The following is a 27,388-nucleotide window of genomic DNA, read 5'->3' as shown; positions in this document are numbered from 1 at the left end:
TTGATTGGTGTTTTACGCCGTACTCAATAATATTTCACTTATACAACGACGGCCGGCATTATGGTGGAAGGAAACTGAGCAGGGGAAACCCACGACCATCCGCAGGTTGCTGCTGGCCTTCCCTTATACACCCAGAGAGCAAGCCAAAGTAACAGCATAATGTTCAAGTGAGCTAGGTACATGATACATTCAAGTACTGACCTCTAACCAAAATGAAGTTGAATGACATTATTACCTAATTCAATAGTGCTGAGATCTTAAATCATTAAAACCCAAAATTGTTACACTGTCACAAATATGACTGTATGTTATACAGTTGTAAACTGTTGCAGCACTGGTAACACATGCCATTGTGGGCAGCTGTGTTTGTATGCCAACTGCGTCTGGTAATCTGTGAGCTATGGGTGACAACTGCAACCCCAAGAATGGCTGAGCATATATAGTTATTGCAGTAAAAAAAGCTGGGGTGGTCTTTGTTGGGCAAATCGTTACCCACAGTTGGCTACCTAAGTTGGTTATCCATGTACCATGAGTTTCCATTCCAATTCTATGACTGTTTGAGCAAATACTCAGCTGACAACAGTCACTGTCTATGTGGATGTTTTAAACATTCTGTCACAGTATAGGAAGGCACAAGCATCAGCCAGTGTCATAGGCTCCTAGTATAGTAATATAGATGTGGAAAGCTTTCTACAGATAATGTGTATACCAGAGAAAAGGAAAACAGAAGATAAGATAACCTTTGAAGATCCATAAATCTGGTGAAGCAGATAAAGAGACAATAAGCTTCTCTAGATAGGCATATAAAACCGTAGTCCTACTTGAAAGGCTTACAGAAATCTGAACCCAGTAACCAACGCAGTCACTGCGAGTTCAAGTCCAGCTGTTGCTAGTTGCTCTCGTGGCCATACGTAGGCAGGTCTCTCCGCAACCTGTGGATGGCGTGGATTTCCCAGGGGATTTGCTCACTTTCCTCCTACCACAATGCTGGCCATCGTCGATAAGTGTAATGTTCGTGCGTACGGAGTAAAACACCAATCACATAAATGAATACAGAAAATCAGTGTTTACAGAGAACAAAGTCAGTCCACAAAACAGCAAAATGATGACAAATCTGGTACAATTACCAGATGAAGATCAATACCCTTCTTGTTCTTCTATATGTAGGTAGGCCTGTGCACACAAATTGTATTCCAACATGAAAGTTTTCTTGATTACAAGAAATAGACAAACCTGGCAAAGTATATAAATCTAAACAAAAATTAGATACAGCTTGCCTGTAGGAGAAATATGAATGCAAAACTTTACCTCGATGCATAAAGAACTGAAATCTTGAATTTGGTAATTTTGGTAATTAATATGCACACAGAGCACCAGCGATGGAATCGCCCCCTTCTTTCATTATCCTTTATATGCATGTAAAACTTTGAGCCAATACAAGCTGTACTTTTTGAGATACCACCTCTAACATTGTGTCTAACTTTGATTCTAATACACAATACACTAAGTCAAGAATTCAGTAATTTAATGGAATATCCCCCTTGTGTTATACATGTGTGCAAACCTGATTTCAATACTGGTAACACCTTTTAAGATACCATCCCTAACATTTTTATTTGACATTGTTTGCCCTCTTACTGGATGCCAAAGCAAAGGCTAAGGGTAGAACATGAGCTAAAAATAGTCACAGATACCTTGTGTACAAGAAAATGTAGCCCGGCATGAAGATCACAGAAGTTTACAATAGGAAAAAAAAAATGAACTTTACCTAACAGGTAAATTTATATAATTTATTTATATATTGAAAACCTATCAATCAAAAAGATTAATACATTCACAAAGCCAATAAAACTAAAACCAGTAAAAAATGTTCAACTTTCTATCAGTAGGCCCTATGCAGATGTACACACAATCAATGACACATTCAAAAATGAGACCACAAACAAAAGTAAAAAAAAACATAACAGTCTATGGCTGTACGTTGGATCTCAAAAAAAACAAAAAAAGCTTAACTTTTAATCCATGTATGAGTGCCCATTATACCGGAACTAAAAAACATACACCTGAGGATGTACATTTACACACCATACTTTAGCCAGGAGCCCTGGACAAAATCTGTAAATAGCTTTGCCTTTTTTTCAGATGTCTAGCTGGATAACAGTCGTAGGTAAGACATTTCTGACCAATGTGCCGTAACTTTGAAAAATTACTATACTCCTTAACGTTTTTTTTTCAAGATGTTTACCTTGTCTGCACTGGTTACCGTGAACTTAATGACGATAGATGTCTACTATGTTATTCACAAGTGCTCACGGCAATTAATCAGACGCAAGAGATCACACTGTTGTTATTTCAACTTATCAATATTAGTAAGTTAAAAATAACAGCATATGTTGTGACAGCAGTGTGATTTCTTGATGTGTCTTTCCTAATTTCCGTAAATCACTCCTTATCCTCTATCCTTAAACTAAAATCTCTCCTTAATTCTATGTCACTCGAACCATAGTGTCACTGATTTGTTAGTGGATAACATCAGCGTGTGCATGATTGATTGATGAATTTTCGTTATAGTAGCTAATAGCAGATAATTGATAAATCAACCTGTGGAAAACATTCTCCTTTATAAAGGGAGTTCCCATGGAAATTCTGTGTCGGAAGGCCCATACAATCTTCGAAACCTCAAAGTTGGCCACCTTACATGTACATAAACGTTGTGAGCTTCACTAGTGCTGGATTTGCCTTAAAAGAGAAGACAACACTAAACCAAATCTGTACATACATTGATAAAGTGTCCCACAGGAAGTTTAAATTGCATACCTTTTTGTCTTAGTGAGGTACATTTACATGTAGCCCAAGAGATATCACGATCACCACAGTTAAAAGTAAGCACTATTGCGCACACTGAGAGACAAATGAAAGTGCCGTAATCTTATCAGTTCTGACCAATCAGGTGCGGGTTTTTCTACTACCTAACTGCTCCTTTGGCTCTCTTTTCCCTTTGGTGTCATATTAAACTGTGTTTTGTTTAAAAATTGTTATCTATGGTAAATTTGTCTGATTTGACTATAGAGGTTTTTATTGAAGATTGGTACTGTAAAGTGTGGCTACATAAGGTACTAAACATGTCCATCTAGATCTCATCCATTGGTTCATCTTTAAGACATCCTGCTAACATCTCCTTACCTTTTTTAAACACTATCCACACATACACACACTGCTTCGACAGCTCTTTCTAAACTTTTTACGTGGACACGGTGGAGGTGTTACGTTTACACAGGGTAATTCTTCAGTTATTTTCCATGTCTGCTAAAAGTGTATATAATAATAAAACGTTCCACAGACACAACAAAAAAAGCAGAAACATGGTATGCATAAACCAACGCTCTTTAGGTATTGTTGTAGGAGTAAAATTAAGTATATGTGACTACAGCCTACATTTTCGTCATCCTTGAGCTTGGTTGTGTGGGTAACCATTCACTTATGCACAGACCAAACAAAACATTGTATTGCAGAGAATATACAATACCTGTGACTGTTGTTCATATTCCAGCTTACTGGATAATAGCGCCTGCTGTAGATCCTTCTCAAACGCATCAGCTGTAAACTAGAAAAAACAAAAGGCAGTTTTAAAGCACATTTCACCAAAGGTTTTTGCACATATTCGCAAAAACATGCCATAAGTATTTAACATTTCTGACCAGGAATTCTGGGTCCATGGTGAAGGTTTACTCTACTATCAGGTCCTCGAGTTTTCTCTAACCGCTGTGTGCTTGAATAACCTCTCTGCACTATGTGCAATACTCATTTGAAATTTTCAGGATTATTAAACATAATTTTGTACACCAGCTACAGAGAAAACCACCATACCAAATCTGCTGAAACTTTATGCGATGCTTGCTATGGTCTGAAGTAGTACATATCAAAAAAAGGTGTTGCCATATGTCACACGACTTGGCTGCCTTACTAAATTTATATGAAAACCTCTAAGAAATGCATGTATGTATGCTTAGTGTATAATGTCATACTTTCGGTAAATGACTTAAAGTTTTGCCCTAGGACTCGGAAAGTGCATTCCAGGATTCTTTGCATTGATACTGACTGAGCGCCTAGATAGAGCAATCATGGGTGGTCAGGGGATTACACTGACAGTTCAAGAATGTAATAAACAAGCTCACGCTTCACTGAACTATGCTATGCTCGTCAATTCTCCTATCACCAACAGTTCGTGTTTTTCTCAATTTAATCATAATTTAGTACATTAGTCATAATTTTAGTACATTTTCGTTTTAGCATCGTTATTTTGTGATTAATTGGAATTTGGGAGAAACTCTGGAAGATTAAGCATGACTACCCACTGCCTTTATGCACATGGCATGTTTTAAACTGCAGGGCTTTCCATATACAAAACTGTAGCAGAATTTAGCACACACAGTGAATCCATGCTTACAAAAAGATGTCATGATACAAAAAAAAAATTTCAACCTTCCCTTTTGGGAGTTAAAAGAGCTTTAAAGTTTAGTTCTCTTAAAGTCCCAGGAGTCGGTCCAGAAATTAATTACCTTGCAGTGGTGATGTCAACATTGATTCCTGTTAAAAAAATAACTCTGCAGGGTGGGGATAGGGTGGGGTTTCGGGCCGCTAAGCAGGCCAGGCAAAGTCATGCAAGTCTGAGCACATTTCACCTTGCCTCTGTGTATAAATGCATACAAGGCTAGCAGCCAGCCGATATATCAAACCATGTGAACGGAGACCAAATTTAAATTTATAAACCATGGAAGACATGTCATTTAGAATACCACCGTATTAGTTTGAACCAAGAATCTACTATTTAATGGAGGAGTTTGATAGTGACGGCTCAGAGCATTCTGATCCGGTACTTCAGGGAAGGTTGGATCGTTTTATTTTCTTTTTCAATTCTTGTCGAAATATCACAATATCATGTGGAAATATTAAGAAGCCAATGCCAGAAACCATCCCACTCTTTTTGGAAAAACTAATGTTGACACAAAGAATCTTCTCTGGAGGTAGGGAAATATATGTATCTATGAATGCATGTGTTGGTTGCTTGAACTAAGAAAATCTCAGCGGAAACAAAATGTTGCCGACTAATCAGTTCATCACCTTAGTGACCACAGTACAATGGGCTCAGGGCACTTCGGAGGGTGTTTGCCATGCTCAAGCAAGATCAACGATGACATAATTTCAAAAAAAAAATCTGACAACTGACGGAAAATATGCATAACTGAGGGGCAACTAACAGATGTAATAAAATACCTCAAAAATGAAATTGCAGAAAAAAAAATTCAAGCATAATTTTCTTCAACCGTCCTAGAACATGTTCATGTATTCTTTAACCATCCATTCGAGTATTTACAGACACATGTACACACCATACCCTAGTCTGGGGAGCTAAATAAAAGCTTGACATTCAATCCATGTATAACAGCCCATTATACAAAAAGCTAATAAAAAACAAGGTTTAACTGGACACCAACACTGACTCTTTTCCCCCCTCTCACAATACGTCTCCTTACTTCACACAGGTGAGCCAAAAATTGTTAACTTGAATCAACGAATGACCATGGTTTAACACCACACCAGCAATATTTCAGCCATATCATAGCGATGATAAGGAGGCCCTATATGTACGAGATAAAAACCCAAGCATTACTAAATTACATACATGCACAGCTGTAAGTAGAGCACAGCAACTGTATACTTCACCAAAATTTGAACACCTAGCTCTATAATTGGGCCGGCCATAGATGTCTTTGGATACATAACTTCCTAGTGTTCTGGGGCCAGTTTCCCAAAAAGTCTAAAGGCTAAGCTTACATGTCTAACTCAGTTAGCCGACTAGCAATTGTGCCTAACCTCTTTCACAAAGTCTTGGCTATCGGCTGTAGCTTTTTGTCTTAGATTTTGAAGTTAACCCAAAATCCCCAGACAGCTCGGAGGTGGCAAAGAGACAGCAAAGTTCACTTTAAAACTGTTACATGTCCCATTTTTAAAGTTTATTTATTGATTCCAAAAGAATAGGAGTAAATCACCTTCTTACAGCACACAACAATTTTTTAAAGCACACAACAATTTTTTAAAGCTCAAAACCGAAACGCATGCGTTGTTGTTGTTTCGCTTGTTGTTGTGAGAGTTATTGCCCTTGGTTGACAAAATGCGTCCAACCGGTAGACCATGTGTCCAACCGGTAGACCACTCAATATCAGAATTGCAGAGCACAAGGCCTCGGTAGAAAAATTAGATGAAAATCAGCCCTCAGTGACCACATCAGAGCCATCCAGAACACTATCTCCAATGGAGCACAGTTCATACCCTACAAAACAACCAGTCAGACTATAAAAGAAGAAAACTGCTGGAAGCCATCATGATCCGACGACACAATCCACAGCTTAACCGAGACAGGCGGGTACCACCCACCGAGCGCCTACAATGACCTCATCAGATTAGACAGTGACCGCCTTAAACCCTGAAGCCTTTACCCTGAAAAGTTACTATCTATGTTACATTGTTGCCTGTTGTTGACACCACCTCACTCTTTTACTGTATATATGTTGTCTTGTATCTCTGTATGTTCATATGGTTTGATAACGATGTAAGAACCTACATCGAAACGTCACCAACAACACAATAAATCCAGGAATTGTTATCCATAAGTAATGCCTCTGTCAATCTATACCATCCAATTCCTAAATGCCTCTGAAAGAAGAAAATGTGTCCAAAACGAACAAAATGAGAATTTATCACCTTTTTCTGTTATTTACATATACCAATTTTATATATTTATAATCATACATATAGATATCATTTAGCAATTATTCGCACTGATTCAACTAATCAGGCTGGTGCAGAGCAGTCACACTGAGGGCTATAGTAAGCCTACTAACCTTCAGACAGGTTTTTCTTTTGCGAAATGGCCTAGCCAATTTTTTCCTAGCCTACATACAGTAGTCGGCTAAATGACAACCAACTGACGAATAGACCTTAGGTGGCTAAAGAAACATTGTCACATCTTGATTCATTTATCTGACAGTCAACTACATCACAAAAATGCTATATATATATATATATATATATAATATATATATATTTTTTTTTTTTAAACCTTGAATGACAGAAACACATATGACTTCACAATGTTCTAAAAACATTTCTGTGAAGCTTTACAATGGGTTATTGTACAGATTTATTTTGAGAGTACTTCATTTATTATTTCACAAAGAAAATTTCCCCAATCTTATACAACAGAAGCATCTGATAACAATTTGGATAAAAATTGAACACACATCTATCAGAACATATATCCATTCACATAACCCAAGTCACAGAACTCACAGTGGCTACCTGTAACTCAGTATCGCTGTAGTCTTAATATTGTGGTATACAGCTTCTGAAATTCATGTAAAAGACTGCAGCTTGGTTTGTGAAACAAATTACATGGATTGGCAGACACAAATGCCTTAAAGTTTTAGTCACCTCAGTATCCAGTTTCTTCCATTCTTCCCATTGATCCTTGCTGTCTTCTTTGTTTTTTTTCGACCCTGCACCTTGCTTCTGTTTGGATACCGGTTGACCAAATGCCAAATGTTTCAGCTAAAAACAAGAGAATAAGACAACTGTATATTATTGTTCACCATGTATTGCACACTTACTAAGGGTATTGATCACTGGTAAGATTACATACGAGAAAAAGCTTTTTTGTTAAATGTGAGTGAGTGAGTGCTTGGGGTTTAATGTCGTACTCAACAATTTTTCAGTCATATGACGACGAAGGAATCCTTAGGGTGCATGTAAGTGTAATGTGCCTCCTTGTTGCAGGACGGATTTCCACTGCTCTTTTATTTAGTGCTGCTTCACTGAGACAACTTACCGAAGGCAAGTAAGCCGCCCCGCCCGAGCCATTATACTGATACGGGTCAACCAGTCGTTGCACTATCCCCTTCATGCTGAACGCCAAGCGAGGAAGTTACAAACTTCCTCTTTTTAAGTCTTAGGTGTGACTCGATCAAGGATTGATCCTGGATTTACTGGTCCCGAAGCGGACGCTCTACCAACTGTGCTATCTGCGCCGGTGTTAAATTGAATGCACCTGATGAACGACTGTGTAATGTACATATGTCCTCGATCGATCAATAATGGAACATTTTCCTCGCATTTGTGTGTATTTAATACATATGCAACAGTTGAGCTCAACACCAGCACTACTTTTAGAGGTACCACCCTTAACATTTACCTTTATAACATCACAAGTCTTTTCCCTGTTACTGGACACCGATGCTGGATATTACATAAGCCATGCCCATTCAAGCTAAAATTGACTTCCATTTTGATATTAAGGTTAAATAAAACCTAGCACCAAACATTTGCCTTTTTATTGATTATTCTGTTGCACTTCATTGTAGCTTCTCTTTCACTAAAACAGTCAACTCCTTTCTAAGTCATGTCTACAGTTCAAAACATGTGTCATCTATGGCTCTTAACCCTAGCAAGTCCAGCTCATGCTGGCTTCCTCTCCGGCCGTAAGTGGGAGGTCTGGCAGCAACCTGCGGATAGTCGTGGGTTTCCCCCGGGCTCTGCCCGGTTTCCACCCACCATAATGCTGGCCGCCGTCGTTTACGTGAAATATTCTTGAGTACGGCGTAAAACACCACTCAAATAAATAAATAAATAAATAATACTTAACTCTAAGCTCACCTGCACAAGCAACATCCCAGGCACCTGTATATTCCACTCATATTCATGACACTGCAACCTTTTTCAAAATAAGTCCACCATTAGGCTTGTCTTTTCAAGGTTGTAACACGCACGCATCATTCGGTGACCATAATTTTTCAAGACCCATTACTGTGTCGAAGGTAAAATGGCTGCTGCTTCAGTGGTGACCCTCTCATGATTTCGGGGCTGGTGTGCCCTTACAGAGTGGAATATACCTGGGATGTTGCATGTCCTGGCAAGCTGAGAGATAAGAGCCACAGGTGATGCCTGTTTTAGACTGCAGACATCATTTACAATAAACCGAGTACACTGACTGTTCGTTGAGAAATATGCGGATATGCCATATTCGTGGCTGCTCAATCACAGTCAGAATCAAGCAAGTTTGTCTCAATGGTGTGACACGCGTGGCGGACCCAATAACCACTGTTTTAATTTTGTTGGAACTGGGTTATTTATGGTATAATAATTTTGCAATATCTTAAATGAAGTTAACTATGAATTACTCCAGGAGTTCAACTGATATTGATGATTCATGTGTTCATGTGAACCTGTCAAACTACCAGGCAAATGGCAGCCGTCTGGAAAACACGACGGTAGGTCATCCTGGAGGCATTTTACACATAAATCAATACCTTATTGGATTTGAACCAAAAAAATATGCGTGCCAAATGAAAGGGGAGATGTTACGACGTGGATTTAAGCAGCTAGAGGTAAAAAGAGTGGTTACTGGCGCCACTACCCGTGCCACACCAATGAGAAATACTTGCTTGACTCTGTGGTTGAGCAGCCACGAATATGGAGTATCCGAATATTCCTCGACCAACAGTCAGCGTACTCGAACTACGATTATAATGGACAGTTACAGTATGGTTTACTGTAAGTTGCCATTGTGGCTACAATATTCCACTCCACTATATAGAGAGTAGTTGAAATAACCACCTAGGGCTACAGGTCTCCAAGGACATCCTATACGTGGTTTGCAATGACAGCCATCTTTGATGTAGGGTTGATTTATTTATTTATTTGATTGGTGTTTTATGCCGTACTATTTCACTTATTCAACGCCCGCCAGCATTTTGGTGGGAGGAAACCGGGCAGGGCCCAAAGGAAACCCACAAGCATCTGCAGGCAGCTGGAAGGCCTTCCCACGTACGAAAGCCAGCATGAGCTAAACTTGAACTCACAGCGATTCCATTGGTGAGAGGCTCCTGGACCATTACACTGTGTTAGCACGCTAACGAGCTGAGCAACAGAGGCCCCCGAAGTAGGATTAAGTATTGCCCACTGGGTGTCTGATATTAGAGGTGTCATAAGCTGGGCAGAGGCCCCTTGGCTGGTGAGGGCATACAACGCCCAGCATACTTGCGTCTAAGACGGCTGCTATTACAAACCATCTATAAGCAGAGATGTCTGCAAATTTGGGGAGTTTAAGTGACAGCAGAATCTGCTTTTAACAATAAGCCGAGTTGGCATTTCCCAGGTCCCGCAGATATGGACGAGACAGGGTGGGGGGTCTCACACACCTAGCATAGGCAGACGTCGAGATTTTGCGGTACCTGCTAGACTGAATACACATTTCGCATAGCTGAGTTTGTCAGCCTAGACTGTTAGCAGCTGCCACAAAATCACACCTTTTAGCCATGTTTGTTTGTGAGCCCAACCACCCTGTCTCATCTCAACCTGCGTGAACTGGAGAGATTCCTGAAATATCGACATGGCTTGTATGACAATGGTTTATTTATTTATTTGATTGGTGTTTTACGCCATACTGAAGAATATTTCACTTATACGACAGCAGCCAACATTATGTTGGGAAGAAACCGGGCAGAGCTCTCGGGAAATCCACGACTATACGCAGGTTGTTGCAGACCTTCCCATGCACAGCCGGAGAGGAAGTCTGCATGAGATATGACAATTAACGCACATGTAAGCAGAGGGTCAGCCACTAACAAAGATATCAACCTTTACAGCTGCCAAAAATTCATTGACTTCACTGCTTAGGTTGAAGTTTTAGAAATGAAAGTTTTAGAACTTCAAACTTGTACAACAACAGCTGCATTGTATGTTGTTACCATCATCACGGAGGAATGCAGGAATATACCTCGGCATTGTCGCTCTGTACATCTGCTCTCTTCTTCTTATTATTTTTCTTTCTACTTCCGCCAGATTGTTGCTGTGCCGTTTTCTGTATTTCTTTGCTTGACAAAGCATCTCCTTCCTCGCTATCTTCAATCTTTAAAAGAGCAAAACGTGACTTCTGCACGGATATCTTTGATGCCATTTTCAGCTTCCAAGTTTCATGTGCTTTATTTTCCCACGTAAAAAGATCTCACTCAAGGGAGGTAATTCTGTAAAACTTATAAACAAACCAAATTAGATAAATCTTAACACCTTACATTCACTTTTCTGGCAACGTGGCTCATTTTTATTTTAAATAAATTAACCTTAAAATTGGCAAATGTTGATAGTGTTATGAGACCAGGCTCCTGCCATCTAGTGGATTAACCTTGATCCCATAAGCAAGCCGTTGGAAGGATCTTCCAATTGTAGGGCTTGACGGATTGTTAGTCACGTGCCTAAACAGGAAAATGCGTGTCCTACAGGACTAGGGTGAAATTCCATATCTTGCCACGACATGAGTTAGAGTGCTACACAGTGGTATCCAATTGAGCTTTAAACATACTTTCACGATTACTTTATGGTGATGGCAGCATCAGCTACGGGTCTAGGAGCGGGTAGATCGCCTCCGTTTGTTGTTGTGGGGCTTGTCGTTTCTCTCTGCATTTTGTCATTCTATTATTGGCGGGTGTCTTCGCTGAATAGCGAGTTACAGTTCCAGTTATACGAACAGCGAGCTCTGTTTTCTGACGAGGCTACTAAACACAGTAATGCGGAAAAACGAACTGAAACTGTTATGGCGAGTCTCAAAGGTTGCGAAGATGCCATCGAAAAGGATAAAACGCTCCTTGCGGAGAAAGAAAACAACATAAAAAGTTTAAATGAGCAAGTGCAAAAAAAATCTGATGAATGTGATGCCAAACAAAGAGAAAAAAGTGAATGTGACACCAACCTTGTAAGTACTACATTTGTGTCACCTTGTATTTTGTATCAAATCCTCATTTCAGTCATATTATTGTTTGTATAAGTCAAATTGACATTTCAGGTGAGAAGGTTAAATCCTACCCCTTTTCAGCTGCAGACTGGCGTAACCTGCCTACTCTTAAACCTTGCCAGACTGATTAGCAACAAGTCTTGCCTAGTAGGCCTATATAACTATAATGATTGCCATTGGGATTTTGTAGCTTGAATGACCATCCTTTTTTTTTTTTTTTTTTTTGCATGACTATTACAACAAGATGGCTCTGCCACAGTGGGGATATCTGATAGTGCCTGAAAATGTATTTATTTTTTGAATTTGTGCATGGATCGTTTTTGGTTCAGCGAAAGTGAAACATGTTAGTTGATTGTAAACGCCACTCTGCAACTAACTCCTTTCGTACAGGCTCGTGTGATTTGTTAAACATCAACAACTTGTCTGTAAAAGCCAGCCAGCATATTACATACTAAAGTAGCCATTTTGAAGAGAGCAGGCACATTGAATGAAACAGTTCTGATGCCATTGTCATCACTGATCCAAAGCACATTGCTATTGAGCATTGTGGTCAGTAGAGAAGGCATCTGGCCTATATTTGCCTGCTAATGTGCTGTATACATGTGTGTGCAAAGGTTCTGATTATGAAATCTTAAAGATTCCTGGCCCTTCTGTAAATTTTTTGGTGGTGATTTATACATGTATCATTATATGTATGCTTGGGGTTTTAAGTCATAGCTGGCAATTTTTCCATCATATGACAATGAGGAGTCATTATAGGTGTCTGAAGGCCTACATGTAAATGCCAACTGAATATGTATACGGGTTATTCCAAAAAATAGCGGAAATCTCACCATTATTGTTAATTCACGACCAAAGTGCCAAGAGAGCTATTCAGTTATGTTAAATGGTTGCTGATATGACGTGTAACAAGTCTAAATAACCTGCAGCGAGTCAACAATGTTATAATTAAATAATTTTGCATTATTGTCTGGCCATCTTTTTGGTTTTGTCATTTCCGTAACATTGATTGAATAAGATCAAAACTTCATATAACATTATCCACATTGTTTATTTCTCTTCTTAACACAAGGTACTGGTTTGCCAACTAGAAAGGCACAGCTCGATAAGAATAAATCACTCCAATACAGTCACCATTGTGCAAAAAACTGCGCATGCTTCATGAGATCCGATTGTATAATGGAATTACGATACAATATTCGATCTTGGAAACCACGATTCACGGGCAAACCTCAGATTTCAACAATGGGTTATTTTATATAACACAAATGAACGAACACCCAGGCCTTGTCTTTGGTCTTTTGTTGTTTCGTGCGATTTTAGAGTTATAATAAACACACATTACGTGTTTATTGTAATGACAAGTAATTACGGAAATGACATCAATCCGTTAGATCTGAAGAAACAATAGGTCTACGTAGACCCTCGAACTGGATACAATGATTTTGAATGAAGAAAAAAGCAAAACTCGATGAAACGATATCGAGTAGAACAAATCGTCAGCGGTAATCTCAGTGAATTCGCACTGCCAGAAATCAGTCCAGGTCCGTTTCTGATTTTATGAGACGCCAAACACGTTTGTCAATTTCACAGTGGCGCTTGCTGACCTGTCTTGGGGAATCCCGAAGCAATGTAACGACATCTCCTTTCCTGTACCATACTGCGTCGTCAATCATTGGCCAAAAGTACCTATTTTTGCCAACACAGTGCATAACCTGGACCTCCATCTCCTCATCATCGTCCAGTGTCAAAACAACGCCTGGATATGGCCTACCGTCGTACTGTACAATGCAGTACTTTGAAACCAAACTCTCATCTACAACATTAACTTTGATGAGTTTTAGTTGTTCAGGGGCTTCGTTTGGCTCATCGGCCTTCTCAGTTGGACCAGATGGCTGGTCTGCACTTGTCTGCGAGATCTGAAATGAAAAGAGAGTTGAATGCTGGTGAATACAAAGTTTATAGATAATTATCCACACTGGCTTGAGAAACCCCTATCTATACATGTATATATATATATATATTAAACCTGATATGGATGGAGAATTTTTATCCACAAGAGGAAAAAATTATATTATTTTTTTTTCACTCTTGTATTCTATTGAGGTCAGTGGTAGTATGTATTATGCGCAGATTCAAACTGACACCAAATCAGAACTTAACGTAACCTTTTAGACCATTTCTGACAGCAAACAACTTCTACAGAAAACTGTGGATAAGTCTATAAATACATACCTCAACTGGGAAGGTGGCAGTAGTTAGTCCAAAGCAGTCACATACAGCAGGTTTTTTGCAGAAACAGGACAGAACTCTGTGTCGCACTTCTCCAGGATGGACTGTTACAACCTGAAAAAAAAGAACTTTAAAAAAGTCCAGTTTGCATTGTTTCATACAACTTGGTTTCTACCATATATGGACTGCCATCAACAATGAAAGATCTTCATGAAAAACTAATAATTTAATCTACGTATTACTACAAAATTATATCGTAACAGCTGATTTTATTTCACGCTTTAACAATTAAGGGAGTTCCTCACTGGGCGAGAGAGTTTACGCCCTTGATGGCTGCAACTCTCAATATTAGGTCCCTCTGACGAAGGGCGGTGGTTTACTTTGGCCTCTCCCGGTTTCTCCCGCACATAAACAGTGTCGAACCATGATACGAGTTAGACATTCTTGGTACAACTGTAAGCAACTATCGATCCATTATAAAACGAGCTTTGTTATATATACCTGGTGAATCTGCATTGTCTTCGAAAGAGGCCGTAAGTCAGACGGAAGCTCAGATTCCAATGAATCGATGATTTCTTCTGAAATCAGGAACAGCTTCACACTGGTGTTCACTTTGACCAGTTCTGCCATGAGTCCCTCAGCATTCACGATGTCTTTGCCTTGAACACTGACCAGCTTGTCTGCGGTACGCTTGATGACAGCACCGATACCGTCTGCCGCACCTTTGCCATGGCCTGCTTCTAAGAAGTTCCAGGTTCTTTCTCTAAACCCATGTTGAAAAATCCTATTTGAAAACAGGTAAAAGTTTTGTTTGTTCCTGTACTGCGTAGTTGGGCCGTCGCTGATAAAGTGGATGACATTGACATTAGGCTCTAACTCTTTAAGGTGAAGAATGACCGGCTGGAGATGAGCCCATATTGCCGCTGGAGCATGTTTTAAGCTGTCCGGCATGGTGCAAAAAGAGTAAGTCTTTGACCTGGTATAGGCGACCCCAGTATGCAGGGTTATTTGCCTTTGCGACGCCCCAAAACGCATACTCTGAATTTCTTCAGAATATTTGCAGTTATAGTTCTTGGAGAAGTCAATATGTACCATAACTTCTTCGTCTGTAAGCTGATTCTTTAAAAGCCTTATTGCTTTGCATTGATGGGTTATGTTGAAGATGTGATGACTCGCCCTTTGGATGTCGTTATTCAGTTCAGTTGCCAAGGTTTCCAGTGTTCCATATTCACGTTCCTTAACGGTGATGTTGGTCACAGACACCTTAGTCTCACCACTCACTTTCTTTTCCCACTCCTGCCTCTTTGTTTTCCATGCTGTCCACGACACTTGTTTACCTCTATCAGTGAGATCAAAATCCAGTTCTTTGCTTTCACAGTTGGGACATTCCCTGTACATACACGCTTTCTTTTGCATGTCGCAAGTAATGTTACACAAGGCAACGTCAATACTTGATGAAGAGATGACTTTTAGTTGATGATAGGCTTCCATCTTAAACTTCAAATTTTCATGAATTCTGCACTGGCAAGTTTCTCTGTCTTTTGCCGCTGGTTTCATGACATGAAATGGTCGTAGGGAGCAAAAGAGACTGCAAGATATTTTGCAACTTTCCTGCATCAGAAATTTTGAATGCAAAGCTAGAAGATCATCTGACAATAGGCGAATTTGTCTTTTTACGCCCAGCCTTGTTATTGTTGACTTCTTTCCCGCCTTCATCCGGCTGTTATCATCGCGACTCAGAAAGGCAACAACCTTTCCCTTCAGTCTGCACGGTCCATTTGGTTTCCGTCTCTCTCTTACCTGCCCATCCCGCTTTGCATTGAAAGAGTGTGTTGAAAAGCCCAGTTTCTTCCTGGCAAACTCGGCCAGTTTAAGCTTCTTCAGTATTTTATATACTATACTTGACCCCATCTTTTTCTCTGCTCGACTTTTCGACAGCATGTACCTTGACCTAATCCATTGAATAATAGCTTGATTTACCAACAAGGCCTTCTTGTGTTCATGTCGTTTGATAATTTCGTCTACCTCTTTCTCTAATCGATGTTCTTCCCCTTGTTTTGAAGCCTCTGGTAACGTTTCTTGTATCTTTCTTTCACTCTTCTTTCTTCTTGTAGTTTTACTCTCAGTTTAAACAATTCTCTGTATGATTTTGCCCTGTCCCTTCTTACTTTGTGTCTTCCAAAGCGTCTCATTGTTTCCACCCTTCCTGCATGATTCCCCTGCTCCGGCGTTGTAGGTGACAGTGGAGGTGTCATGATTGCATTGACGTTCCTTCTAATTTCAAAATCCCGACATCATTTGGTTTGTTGGTTTATTCGCCATGCCCTCTTTTGTTTTCTCTGCGCCCTCGCCCGAAAGTCTGCTATGGGCTTAACGACACCTCTTTCTTTTTTCTTTTGGTACCTTTCCCTTTCTTTTCTCTTATATTTGTTGTGTTTCTCTGGATTTTCCCGCTGTCGTTTCCTCCAAGCAGCCACTCTCTCTGCATTTGACAACGGAATATTCTAACGAAGAGAAACCGGCGTAAGTATTTTCAAATCTAAAACCGAAGTGAAAAAAGGTGTGAATGCACAGACTTATTTTTGCTAGTCTAAATGCCTATATACACCTGCAATGTCGAAACAAACTACTCTAACACGAGCCATACTTGAACATATAATCTTTAATGTGTGGGGATTGTTATACAATGGGCCAGTGAAGCAATTAACTGGTCGAGAAAATACAAATAAAAAGACAAGATACTAGTACTTTATTTTCCAGTTATTATGTTGTATTAAGGTATGTATGTCATTTCCGTAACGGCTATGTCATTGCCGTAACAAAGTAAAGCATTACGGGAATGACCGTTACAGTAGTGACATTTTGGGTTACTTTGTGGCCTGGGGCAAAATCAGACAACACGAGGTGAGCACATGCCCTTCGTATTTGAAGAAGAACCCATGAGTAACAGGTTGACTATGATATTTATCATATGTTTTGTATCACACCAAGCCTAATACTTGACATCTAGAAAGCATACGCTCGCAAACTTAGTACTTACCGATGAAAACTGTGTCCTTTAAAACGTAGCTGGTCATTAGACATTTTTCTGAATCTGCATGGGCTCAATAGTTATAATGACGTTGAAGACCTCTTCAGGAAGGGATGCAACTCTGTGTGTTACTATGTTTGTTTGACGTTACGGAAATGACAGTATTTTAAGGGACATTCGTAACCATGTAAAAATTATACATTTAGTTAACCGTCATCTATCTTTTAACTGGTAATTCATTAACTACACATACTAATGCGTAAATAAGGATTTATTTTTGGTTCTTGGGGCATATATAATTACTTTAAAACGATGTAGTTCTGCAGGAAGATTGTTTAGGGACATATAAATTCCACTGTGTTGGGGTAGAACTGGTGGTAATTATAATTGTGCTGCTTTCTTGATTGAACTTTAATTGATTACATACATTCATCAAAGTGGCCTATCTATCTAAAAGACATCTCTTAGTTAAGAATTATCGAAATGTATTAATTTTATGGAGCTCTTGATGATGGGGACATGAGGTTTTGAAAAAAAATGGAATGACCCATACATTTATGTGCATGAAGATGGTGCCATGGTAGCACTTAAACTGAGGCTGCTTGCACATGTCTTACATGCATGTGTAGACTGAACTCGATTTTTTCTCGAAAGTGAAAAATTTTTGTGTAACAAAACACCAATGAAATAAAGTAAAATAAATAAATTTCATTATTATGATTGCTGTAAAATAAATTTGAGATGATAGAAGAAACATTCCTGCAGCTTAAGCAGCGATGCTGGAGTTCAAGCTGGAACTTTGAAATATGTATACAGGTAGTTGGAATCGGCATCTAAAACAGCATGAGGTACCCGTAGGTCTTACATCAAAATCTCAAATGGTGTGGAAATAAATGACCGAAAAAGAAATTTTGGGTCACGTGACATTTTTTACCCAATAGCAAATTTTGCAGTTCTTATTTAACCCAGGAAGACCATATGTCCAAATTAAATATTCCTAGTGCAACAGAAGTTTGAATGCCAGCTCAACGGCTTGCCCAGTGTTGGAAAAGATGACTCTTAAAGGTTTTCATATAAATCCAATATGGCTGCCAAACCATGAGACTTCCAAAACTTTACTTGCCACATGTTGGTGTATATCATGTACAAGTTTCATGAATATCTCTTAGGTTGTTTTTGCTGCAGATGTGATGCAAATTTAACTCCTAAATCTTATATATAAGTTAAATATAGACTATAATTTCTTCAAAATTCAAAAGGGTAATGCCTTTTAAAGACTTATGGTAAAAGTAAACATCGTAGCTAAATTTCATTAATGGAGCCGTAAATCATCATGCTTTAAACTTTTGTTCAGATTTCACATTTCCGACTTTCATAGTTTTCAATTCACAAGTCATTCAAATTACATAATGAAAATAATTTTTTTTTTGTTACATGCGGTTAAAATGTTATGAATTTTAAGTGCCGCTGTGAATATATACTATGTATAGCAGATGAAGTCCTGTGATTTTCAACACACCTCAATATTTTTTTTGCTCGATTATTTCCTTTTTAAAGAAAGCGATTTTCAGCTTTACAGCTTTGACTGTTTTCTGTCACGTGGCTTGGGAGATTGCGCTTTTTCTCATTCTGATCGCCATTTCAGGATTTATGACAAAAGGTTACACCCAGGAATATAATAAGACTAGATTCGTGATCAGAACATCATACTACATTTACATCACTTTTTCATCAGGTAACATAGATTCTTGAACTTCTCTCTTTCTTTCTCTCAATTGACATCACTTTCGTTATATCAGTGAAAACTTAATTTGCTCACATTTTGCATTCTTTTTCTTCCCAAATAGGCTCCATTGAAGAGTTATTATGTGTTCTTAATTTGAAGTACCTCAGAAAATGATTCTGAAACAGTTTCATTTCAACCGAATACAGCCACCTGATCATGAGACTAAGGACACCCAAATTTTTTATTTAAAGTTCATTTCAAGGTCCACTTGCATTTACATGCATACCATCCATCTGGGCTGTCTTCTTTTCGTTTTCCCACTATATTATTTTGCACAGGCAGTCACCATCATTAGTAAGAGACATACTGTATGCAAAAACAGGCATATTCATCAAAGCCCTGTAAATCCATGAAATTTTAATGTGGCAGTTCAACTGGACCACAGGCCCGGGTTAAATTGTTCCAATAGGGCCAGTGATACTATTGTAATTGTAGTGTACTATATCAGTAGGAAACAATCAAAAACAATGTTTCACCAATATTAAGAATAAATGTGTTGGAATTATCTGCAATATGGAAAGAATCCACCAAAACGTCAGCCTGTAAACGTGGATTAGTGAGTTGTCACCATTGTATGTCTTCTGTCTGTTCTATCCCATATGATGTAGGTGATATTATGGGATAGAATAGGCAGAAAAAAATGGTGTCGTGTCCAGATAAATCACTAATCAGTATGTGCTGGCGTTTTGAGGGATTTTGTCCACATTGTTAGTATTTTCGACCTACCACTTGCTGCGCACTCACAAAACACCATGGAGTATAGACAAGTGTATGTAATTAAGGGAAAAAAGCTAAATTCCTAAAATTTTTAAAACTTTGTTTCTAAACTGGTCTTTCTTTATGTACAGCACACACATATATATGTAGTGCTCACTACTTAGTATCAAGGGCCTATTGTATCAATACAAGGGCCTGTGACTGTACCTACGTCATGTTGAAATCTCAGCTGTCCACATGCAAGCTGACGTTCCACGTGGGTTCGATCGATGACAGGCTCACCATGACTTTACAAGCATGGACAGTGATCACTGAAGTGATTGCTACCGCATATATCTGTATGCATTGGCATTATGAAGATTTTATTCTTTGCCAATGTAGGAAGTAATAGAAAACAAAAAATTTGCCACATTGGCAGTAACATAGCTATTTACATCCTGGAGCATATCATATAAGTGGAATATTCTTGAGTATGATGTAAAACACCAGTCAAATAAATAAATAAATGAGTGAATTCAAGTTCAGCCTATGCTGGCCTCCTTTCCAGCCATACATGGGAAGGTCTGCCAGCAACATGCGGATAGCCATGGATTTCCTGCAGGCTTTGTTTGGTTTCCTCCAACCATATATATAATGCTGGCTGCCCTAGTATAAATGAAGTATCCTTGAGTATGGCGTAAAACACAAATAAATAAATAAATCTGTCAACCGTATCTTTTGAGCCCTGTATAGTGGGAAGAGCCCTGTATAGTAAAGAAACAGGACTGGTTGGTAAGGTATCAGTCTAATGTGACAGGTCTTAAGTTTGGGGTGTCATGTCTTTGGTGGCATGGACTCACCTTGTCAGAAGAAGACACAGTATACAGTATGTATATGTACATACACCTAAAGAACCTTCGTCATCAAAAGACTACAAATTGTTAAGCAAACACATAAAAACCTAAGCATACATACATATGCTCAAAAATATTTATAGTTAACCTAGGAGAGCCAAGTGCTGGAACATGAAGTGAGTATTCATGCATGCACTGATTGGTGCATTGTGTAATGGAGGCATTCTTTTTATTATCGTTCATGTAGAAACAATGCCAGGATGATACAAATGGCGTTCGACAAGAGTTGTCCACATTAAGAGGTAAGTCATTAATATGTTTGCTAGACTTCCAACCGACTATTCACTTTGCACTGAGTGTGACTGACATGGCTGAGAAAAAGGCAGGGACGGTTAGCACTGATCTCACCTTTAAATTACTACCCGTTAGGCCATACATGTAGACATGACCAGTCAAATTGACCAGATACATCAACAGTAGTTTATATACATGCATACACATGACCACAGAGTTTGCCACTACATGTCAGTATGTACATGTACATGGATACACTGTAAAGTGACCACAGAGTTTGCCACTACATGTCAGTATGTACATGTACATGGATACACTGTAGAGTGACCACACAGTAAAGTGACCACAGAGTTTGCCACTACATGTCAGTATGTACATGTACATGGATAGACTGTAAAGTGACCACAGAGTTTGCCACTACATGTCAGTATGTACATGTACATGGATACACTGTAAAGTGACCACAGAGTTTGCCACTACATGTCAGTATGTACATGTACATGGATAAACTGTAAAGTGACCACAGAGTTTGCCACTATATGTCAGTATGTACATGTGCATGGATACACAGTAAAGTGACCACAGAGTTTGCCACTGTATGTCACTGTGTACATGTACATGGATATACAGTAAAGTGAATGCAGAGTTTGCAACTATATGTCACTATGTACATGGATACACTGTAATGTGAACACAGAGTTTGCCACTATATGTCACTATGTACATATACATGTATATGTAGAAGAAATCTTCAAGTACTGTAGCCAGAAGTATCACAGAAAAATGTAGTTTATAAAACTTAATAAAGTTTTGAAAGCATTGGTTATATTGCGCTTTTAGGTGTATTAATGTGTTTATTCAACATTAACATTCGCCAGGATGTGGCAACAGTGTTGCTGAAGTTACATTAAGCCATAATTATTCATTCAAAGTTGGGGTAAAGGTGAATGGTTGTATCTCATGATGTATTTTATATATTTACCTGAAGTTTTATCATTTATGATTCTTAATCTCACCATCATGTTGGTAATGCAACTGACCTGCTAGTGTATTTTTTTTTTCAGAAGAGAGTCAGAAAAGGGATGAAGAACTCAAGGCTTTAAAAGAAGCAGCTGCAAAAACCATGGAGAGTGCTTGGTATGTACACATCCATGTACATCTCATAAGACTTTCAGTGATAAGACTCTTTTAGTATAAAACACAAAACATTTGTTTGACAGATTGTACATGTAGTAGATTTAGAATCTCTTCATCTAGACAAAGAAAAAGTCTGTCGTCCGCCATGTTTCTGAACATAGCGACTTGAGTGAGTTTACAGGTGAAAGGAAACCCCGGATAAAACTGAACGTTTGATTGTTCACTCAGATACGTTAACTCAGATATGTTCAGGTACTTATTAGTAGACATCTGGAAGTCTCAACTAATGTAGATGATGAAACAACAGCACAATTTTTTCGCCGTCGGCAGCATGTCTCTTTAAACTGCAATCTGTTCTAGTTACAGTATTGTCCCTTTGGGCGATACTGTCTTGAAATTGTCTGGATTATTATTAAACCATGATTATGTGTGCGGCCTACAGAGAGAACTGCCAGAGCAGATCTGCCTAATCTTTACATCTTACATATCTCTATGGCAGTCCCATTGTATGTGATACCTGGCAGTCTCAGATTTAAATCCAGGACATTCCTTTTCATTTTTTTTTCATGTTTTACTATTACCAATATAAGCTATGCATAGCGTACAGAGCCGATCTCTGGAAAAACTGCTTTCAAGAGCTATATATTGCAAATGCTTTTCTGTGAGTGAGGTTGCCTGTTCAACTAACTGTTGTAGACCTGTGTGAGCAGAGATTCCACTTCTCATGCCTAGTGAATTATATTTTGGTGTATTAGTTACCATTTATAATATTAAATAAAATGACTGCTCATTTCTCCCAGTTCATGCTGCAAGTTTTGTCTTACATAACTTCTGAAAACACTTGGGACAAATTACCCATAATTTATGAATGCGGTATAGCAAGTCCGTGTTAAATAAGCAGAGATATGATACACTTTTCTTCATATGTTTCCTATAACGTGTAAATAAACTTTTTTCTTTGCAGTAATTGTGATGCAGCACTTCAGGAACAAAGAAAAACCATTGAAACCATCTTAACAAGAGCTGTTGGACCTCAAGCTGTTCAAGCACTAATCCAAAATGGAATTGGAAAGTGAGTCTTTTTATCCACCTTAAAGGATACATGAAGAGCTTGTTTTTTATTCTGCCTGTCTATAGACACGATTTTGTCCGTTGGTAGACACTATATTGTCCATTGGTAGGTACACTTTTGTCTGTTGGTAGGCACGATATTGTCTGTTGGTAGGCACGATATTGTCCGTTGGTAGGCACTATATTGTCCATTGGTAGGTACACTTTTGTCTGTTGGTAGGCACGATATTGTCTGTTGGTAGGCACGATATTGTCCGTTGGTAGGCACTATATTGTCCATTGGTAGGTACACTTTTGTCTGTTGGTAGGCACGATATTGTCTGTTGGTAGGCACGATATTGTTCGTTGGTAGGCACGATATTGTCAATGCATCGCTTCTCAAACTGCTGTGCCTATTTTGATGAAACTTACCATACATCTTACCTATCATCTGGACTTGTGCATGCTTAAGTTTAATGGCGCAATAGTTTTCTTTCTGTTATTTTTGGAAATATTGGGGGAAGGAATGGAGTATTTCGGACATCTGCGCTCTAGTTTATTTCTTAATATGAAATTCAGGATGTGGCATAGCATACATGTATAAAAGAACAAGAAAGCTTGTTAGGTTTTTTGTTGGGATGCAAAAATAGCTGTATTAAATGTGTTTTCGTCTGGCCCGAATGGTCCGTCTAGAAATTAAGTAACCTGCTATGTTGACATCAACGTTTTTTCCTGTTTTTGTTTTTTTTTGTTTTTTTTTGCACATTTATTTTCTTAACCATACTCTTCATTTTGTAGTACCTTTTAAACTACTTATTTAATCTAACTACATTTGCGTGAGGATTTTCACTCTGCCACTAAAGAACAAGATATGGGGATCGTAGTTTAACCTCTGAAATATTGACATTGATTGAATTCAGACAGTTTGCTATTTCTTTTGTGTAAAATATTTGCACCATGGAACAAATTCCCTGAGGGACTGAGCTAATATTTTCATCATGTCACTCTCACATCGTAAACCTCCATGCTGACAAAACTGCAACAGCGGTAAAATTTGAACCTCTCGTTTTGGAGAGAAATTTGAAACATCATCAAGAATCTATCAACTTAAGAAAAAGCTTTAAACATCAGGGAGCAGTTATGTGGGAAATATTTAGAATGATGAATGAATATAAGATATTTATTGTCTCAGCAGAAGATATTTGCAGAGTTCAAAATCTTCCTGGGATTTAGCCATTATTATTAGAGCATTGTGGATAGACCAGTCAGATCAAAGTTGTTTTAGTGTCATCCAATCAGGTCTCTCTCTGTTTGGGTCTGAAGTTATTAAATGGCCTGATGACATTCAGTCTGGTAGATAGTGGCCAGGAGGGGTGGAAGTATAGCTGCTACAGCAACAATACCAGGGTTCAAGCCAGTATTTCTGGTCTATGTGACGTCACATCCAGTTAATTGAATGGTGTCTTTATCTATTGGTATATATGGCCAAATCAAAATATTTTATGTTTGATGTTACCCAACCGACCCTGCAAAAATGCCCTGACTGAAATTCTTTTTTCCTGTTTTTCTCAGATTCCAAATAATTTTATTTTATTTCATTTAATATTTTTTTGAAGGCCGATCATTTGAAATGACACCCTGTTTATACAGGTGACGGGCAGTCTTTTGAAATATACAGTTTCTGAAAATCTGGTCTAAGGATGGCTTATATTTACTGATATCGGCAAATATCTAGCTGTATACTTCTACCGGATTGACGTAAATTGGTACTTCAGTCATGCTGACGTTGGTTGAGAATCTGACGTCGTGTGAAAATATATCGCAACGTTATTTAAGTATTCCAATCTATAGCACAGCTCAGAATGCAAGATGGACAACGATGTTGTTTTGAAAGCTAATTGTTTAGAGAAGTATGAAGTGCCAGATACTTTTAAAATGACAAGAAATTGACGCTCTGACTCTGATACACATGATGATGCCCATTTCCGAGGTTGTCATGGTAACCAGATAGCCATTTTCCTTAGATATACTACATAAATAGAAATGGTTTTGTGTCCGGACTCCAACTCCAACTGTGGACACACATGCGGACTTGCGCAGTTGTCATGGTAACCACATATCTATCGTCAACACCTAGGAAGATTCCACTTACCAAAATGATGCTTGTATTCTTTTATACATTTCAAACGAATGCATTTGTTGGGGCATTTGTTGTGTTCACCTGAACTCTTGTTGATTGTATCTCAAAAAGTTACACAGACAGACAAAAAATAAAGGCAGATTTGGAATCATCGACCCAAAATACACCAAAATGTGTTTTAAAAAATTTCAGAACTACATGTAGTTATGACATGACAATTTCAACCAGAGGCGAGCTTCCACAGTTTTTACTGCAAGTCCATGATATTCTCAAACTTTTGTAACTACCAGCGGTCTACCTGCATATCAGATTTCAGAGCAATCCGTTCAGTGGTTTTATTTAGACATTTAGGAAAAAAATTCAATATGGCGTCCAAAACACATCACAGAAAAAAAGGTGCACAACTTCAGGTACTGGGGAGTTTTCAAAGTTAATCAGTCAGACAGTCTAGGCGATAGATCGCACACAAAATCGGTGGAATAATAATTACAATGTGTATGAAAACAACATGTGATAATATTAATCATAATGATTTCCATTCAAGCCTGAAGGACTGGGTGGCTTGAACCCCTGATATATTCACCATTCAAGTTTCCAGTTGAAATTCTGTATGGGCCTTGCTCCTTCGTAGTTTGACAACCCAGAGGGTATAACCCACATATAGCGGTATCTCCCATGAGTAATCACTGAGTGTAATCTTACCACTGGCATTACACAAATTGTTTGAAATGCAGCCAGCATTCTTAGGTGGGCTCCATGGACTACTCTAGGTGTCAGTGGTATCACAAATATTTCTTTTCAGCTTTAAGGTTTATGTTAATAAAAGAGGCTTGCTTGTTGGCAAAGTACACGTAGATTACATGTACACGTAGATTACATGTACACGTAGATTACATGTACACGTACGATGTAGTATATACATCACAAGGATTTCTTTCCTGGATGAAAAAATACAAAAATTTGGTTTTATATCTCTGGGATCCAACAGTGCCAATAGGTCTCATGAGACCAACATTTGAATTCAAGCCGTTGATGCCATTTAATTCTAAAAAAGAAATCTTCAACAGCTTGTAAAGTATGGTAGTGTTTGCATGTAGTTGAGTGTTTTGTTGTTTTTTGGGGGGGGGGGGGTTTGCTGACACTGCTGTATTTCTTTCCAAACTGGATTTGTGTCTCTTTAAAATGCTGTTGATGTTTTAATTCAGACCTGAGGATATTCAAGGATTGGTTAACCAAGTGCCCCAAGCTAAGGAAAAAGAACAGTTCCAAGCTCAGGCGAAACCACATGATAATGGGGTTGGTGAGTAAATGTAGATAATGTAAACACTATGGATTTGATTAATTCTGAACCAGTGAAGTCTGACAAATTGCAGGTAACATCACTGTATATTTTTGAGCAACGTAATGAGCCATAGTGTACAGCTAGGGCGTATTTAATTATAAGTTGCTACTACATGTATGTGACCATTTGAATAAGCACTTTGAATAGAATTAAACACTACCTGAAGTAAACTGATGAGGGCAGATTTCACTGGTTACATGTGACCATTGAATAAGCACTTTGAATAGAATTAAACACTACCTGAGGTAAACTGATAAGGCCAGATTTCACTGGTTACATGTGTCCATTTGCCATATATTGTCTGTGTGGACTCTCGGTTGTTATTTTGAGTAAGTTTCATAGTCTTGTTTTTTTTTTTCAATTCTTCAAAGTCATCAAGTTTAGTCATGTGAATGATGGCTGGGCGACATTTTGTCGCCTTTTCTCACTCCTCTGTGGATGTACAAGCGACTGCTCCTCCCGAGAAAAGAGTTCATATTAAATAAAAGTTGAGTTAGATAGTTATACCGTGACAAGAAAAAACTGGCTCTGTGACATCCTACCATTTTGCATTTAGTGAGACAAACATCACAGACAAGTCCCACATTTTTTGTTTTTTAAATTTGTTTTTAAGTACTGGTAATTTATTTCTTTGGCAAGGAATGCATGGTGCTTGTATGACTGTTTTATACTTATTATATTTTTTTACACTGTTATTGTTCCACTGTACACGTTTTTTTTTATGCCTCCTGTCTGTCTGTCTGTCAACATGATTTTGTTCACGTGTCTCCTCCACATCTACTGTGCCGATTTTCACGTAACTTAACATACCTCTTGCCTATCATCTGAATTTGTGCATGCTTAACTTTAATGGCAATTAGGTAATTATTTTCATAATTATGCCCATTTAGGACTTTGTGTAATAGTGCTTTTCATGTATTCAGAGTTTTTCGAACATCTGCGTCCAAACTATTGCACACATTTTGATGAAACAAAACATAATCT

At 38.5% G+C, this 27,388-nt stretch overlaps 3 protein-coding genes across 4 annotated transcripts in view; 1 reads left to right on the top strand and 2 right to left on the bottom strand.

Annotated features, from left to right (window-relative positions):
• The window catches only part of LOC135472407 (G kinase-anchoring protein 1-like), a 30,998-nt gene extending 19,975 nt beyond the window's left edge, over positions 1–11,023 (bottom strand). Inside the window, exons 1-3 of the mRNA XM_064751896.1 lie at positions 10,832–11,023; positions 7,492–7,608; positions 3,527–3,604 (exon numbers count right to left, since the gene is read on the bottom strand). Coding sequence (XP_064607966.1) covers positions 3,527–3,604; positions 7,492–7,608; positions 10,832–11,011 — 375 coding nt within the window. The 5' untranslated portion in view covers positions 11,012–11,023. The remainder of the gene's footprint in view (positions 1–3,526; positions 3,605–7,491; positions 7,609–10,831) is intronic.
• A 348-nt stretch (positions 11,024–11,371) lies between these two features.
• The window catches only part of LOC135472570 (protein GOLM2-like), a 38,031-nt gene continuing 22,014 nt past the window's right edge, over positions 11,372–27,388 (top strand). For both annotated transcript variants that reach the window (XM_064752127.1, XM_064752126.1), the window contains exons 1-5: positions 11,372–11,803; positions 20,689–20,743; positions 21,800–21,872; positions 22,837–22,944; positions 26,268–26,362. In XM_064752127.1, the coding sequence (XP_064608197.1) occupies positions 11,429–11,803; positions 20,689–20,743; positions 21,800–21,872; positions 22,837–22,944; positions 26,268–26,362 (706 nt within the window). In that variant the 5' untranslated portion in view covers positions 11,372–11,428. The remainder of the gene's footprint in view (positions 11,804–20,688; positions 20,744–21,799; positions 21,873–22,836; positions 22,945–26,267; positions 26,363–27,388) is intronic.
• On the bottom strand, positions 13,378–15,985 carry LOC135472320 (uncharacterized). The gene is made up of 3 exons (XM_064751780.1): positions 14,576–15,985; positions 14,078–14,188; positions 13,378–13,761 (listed from the first exon to the last, which is right to left on the bottom strand). The coding sequence occupies exons 1-3, from the start codon at positions 15,983–15,985 to the stop codon at positions 13,378–13,380; spliced, it is 1,905 nt and encodes a 634-aa protein (XP_064607850.1).

Source organism: Liolophura sinensis, chromosome 8 (genome assembly GCF_032854445.1).
Source record: "Liolophura sinensis isolate JHLJ2023 chromosome 8, CUHK_Ljap_v2, whole genome shotgun sequence".
NCBI lineage: Eukaryota > Metazoa > Mollusca > Polyplacophora > Chitonida > Chitonidae > Liolophura > Liolophura sinensis.
Note: the sequence above shows the minus strand (reverse complement) of the source record. Positions and strands in the feature narration are given on the sequence as shown.

Coding starts and splice junctions, on each gene's coding strand:
- LOC135472320 (XM_064751780.1), bottom strand. CDS start 15,985: ATGGGGTCAAGTATAGTATATAAAATACTGAAGAAGCTTAAACTGGCC. Junction 14,189..14,575: donor AGACAATGCAGATTCACCAG/GTATATATAACA, acceptor CTTTTTTTTCAG/GTTGTAACAGTCCATCCTGG. Junction 13,762..14,077: donor CTGCCACCTTCCCAGTTGAG/GTATGTATTTAT, acceptor TTTTCATTTCAG/ATCTCGCAGACAAGTGCAGA.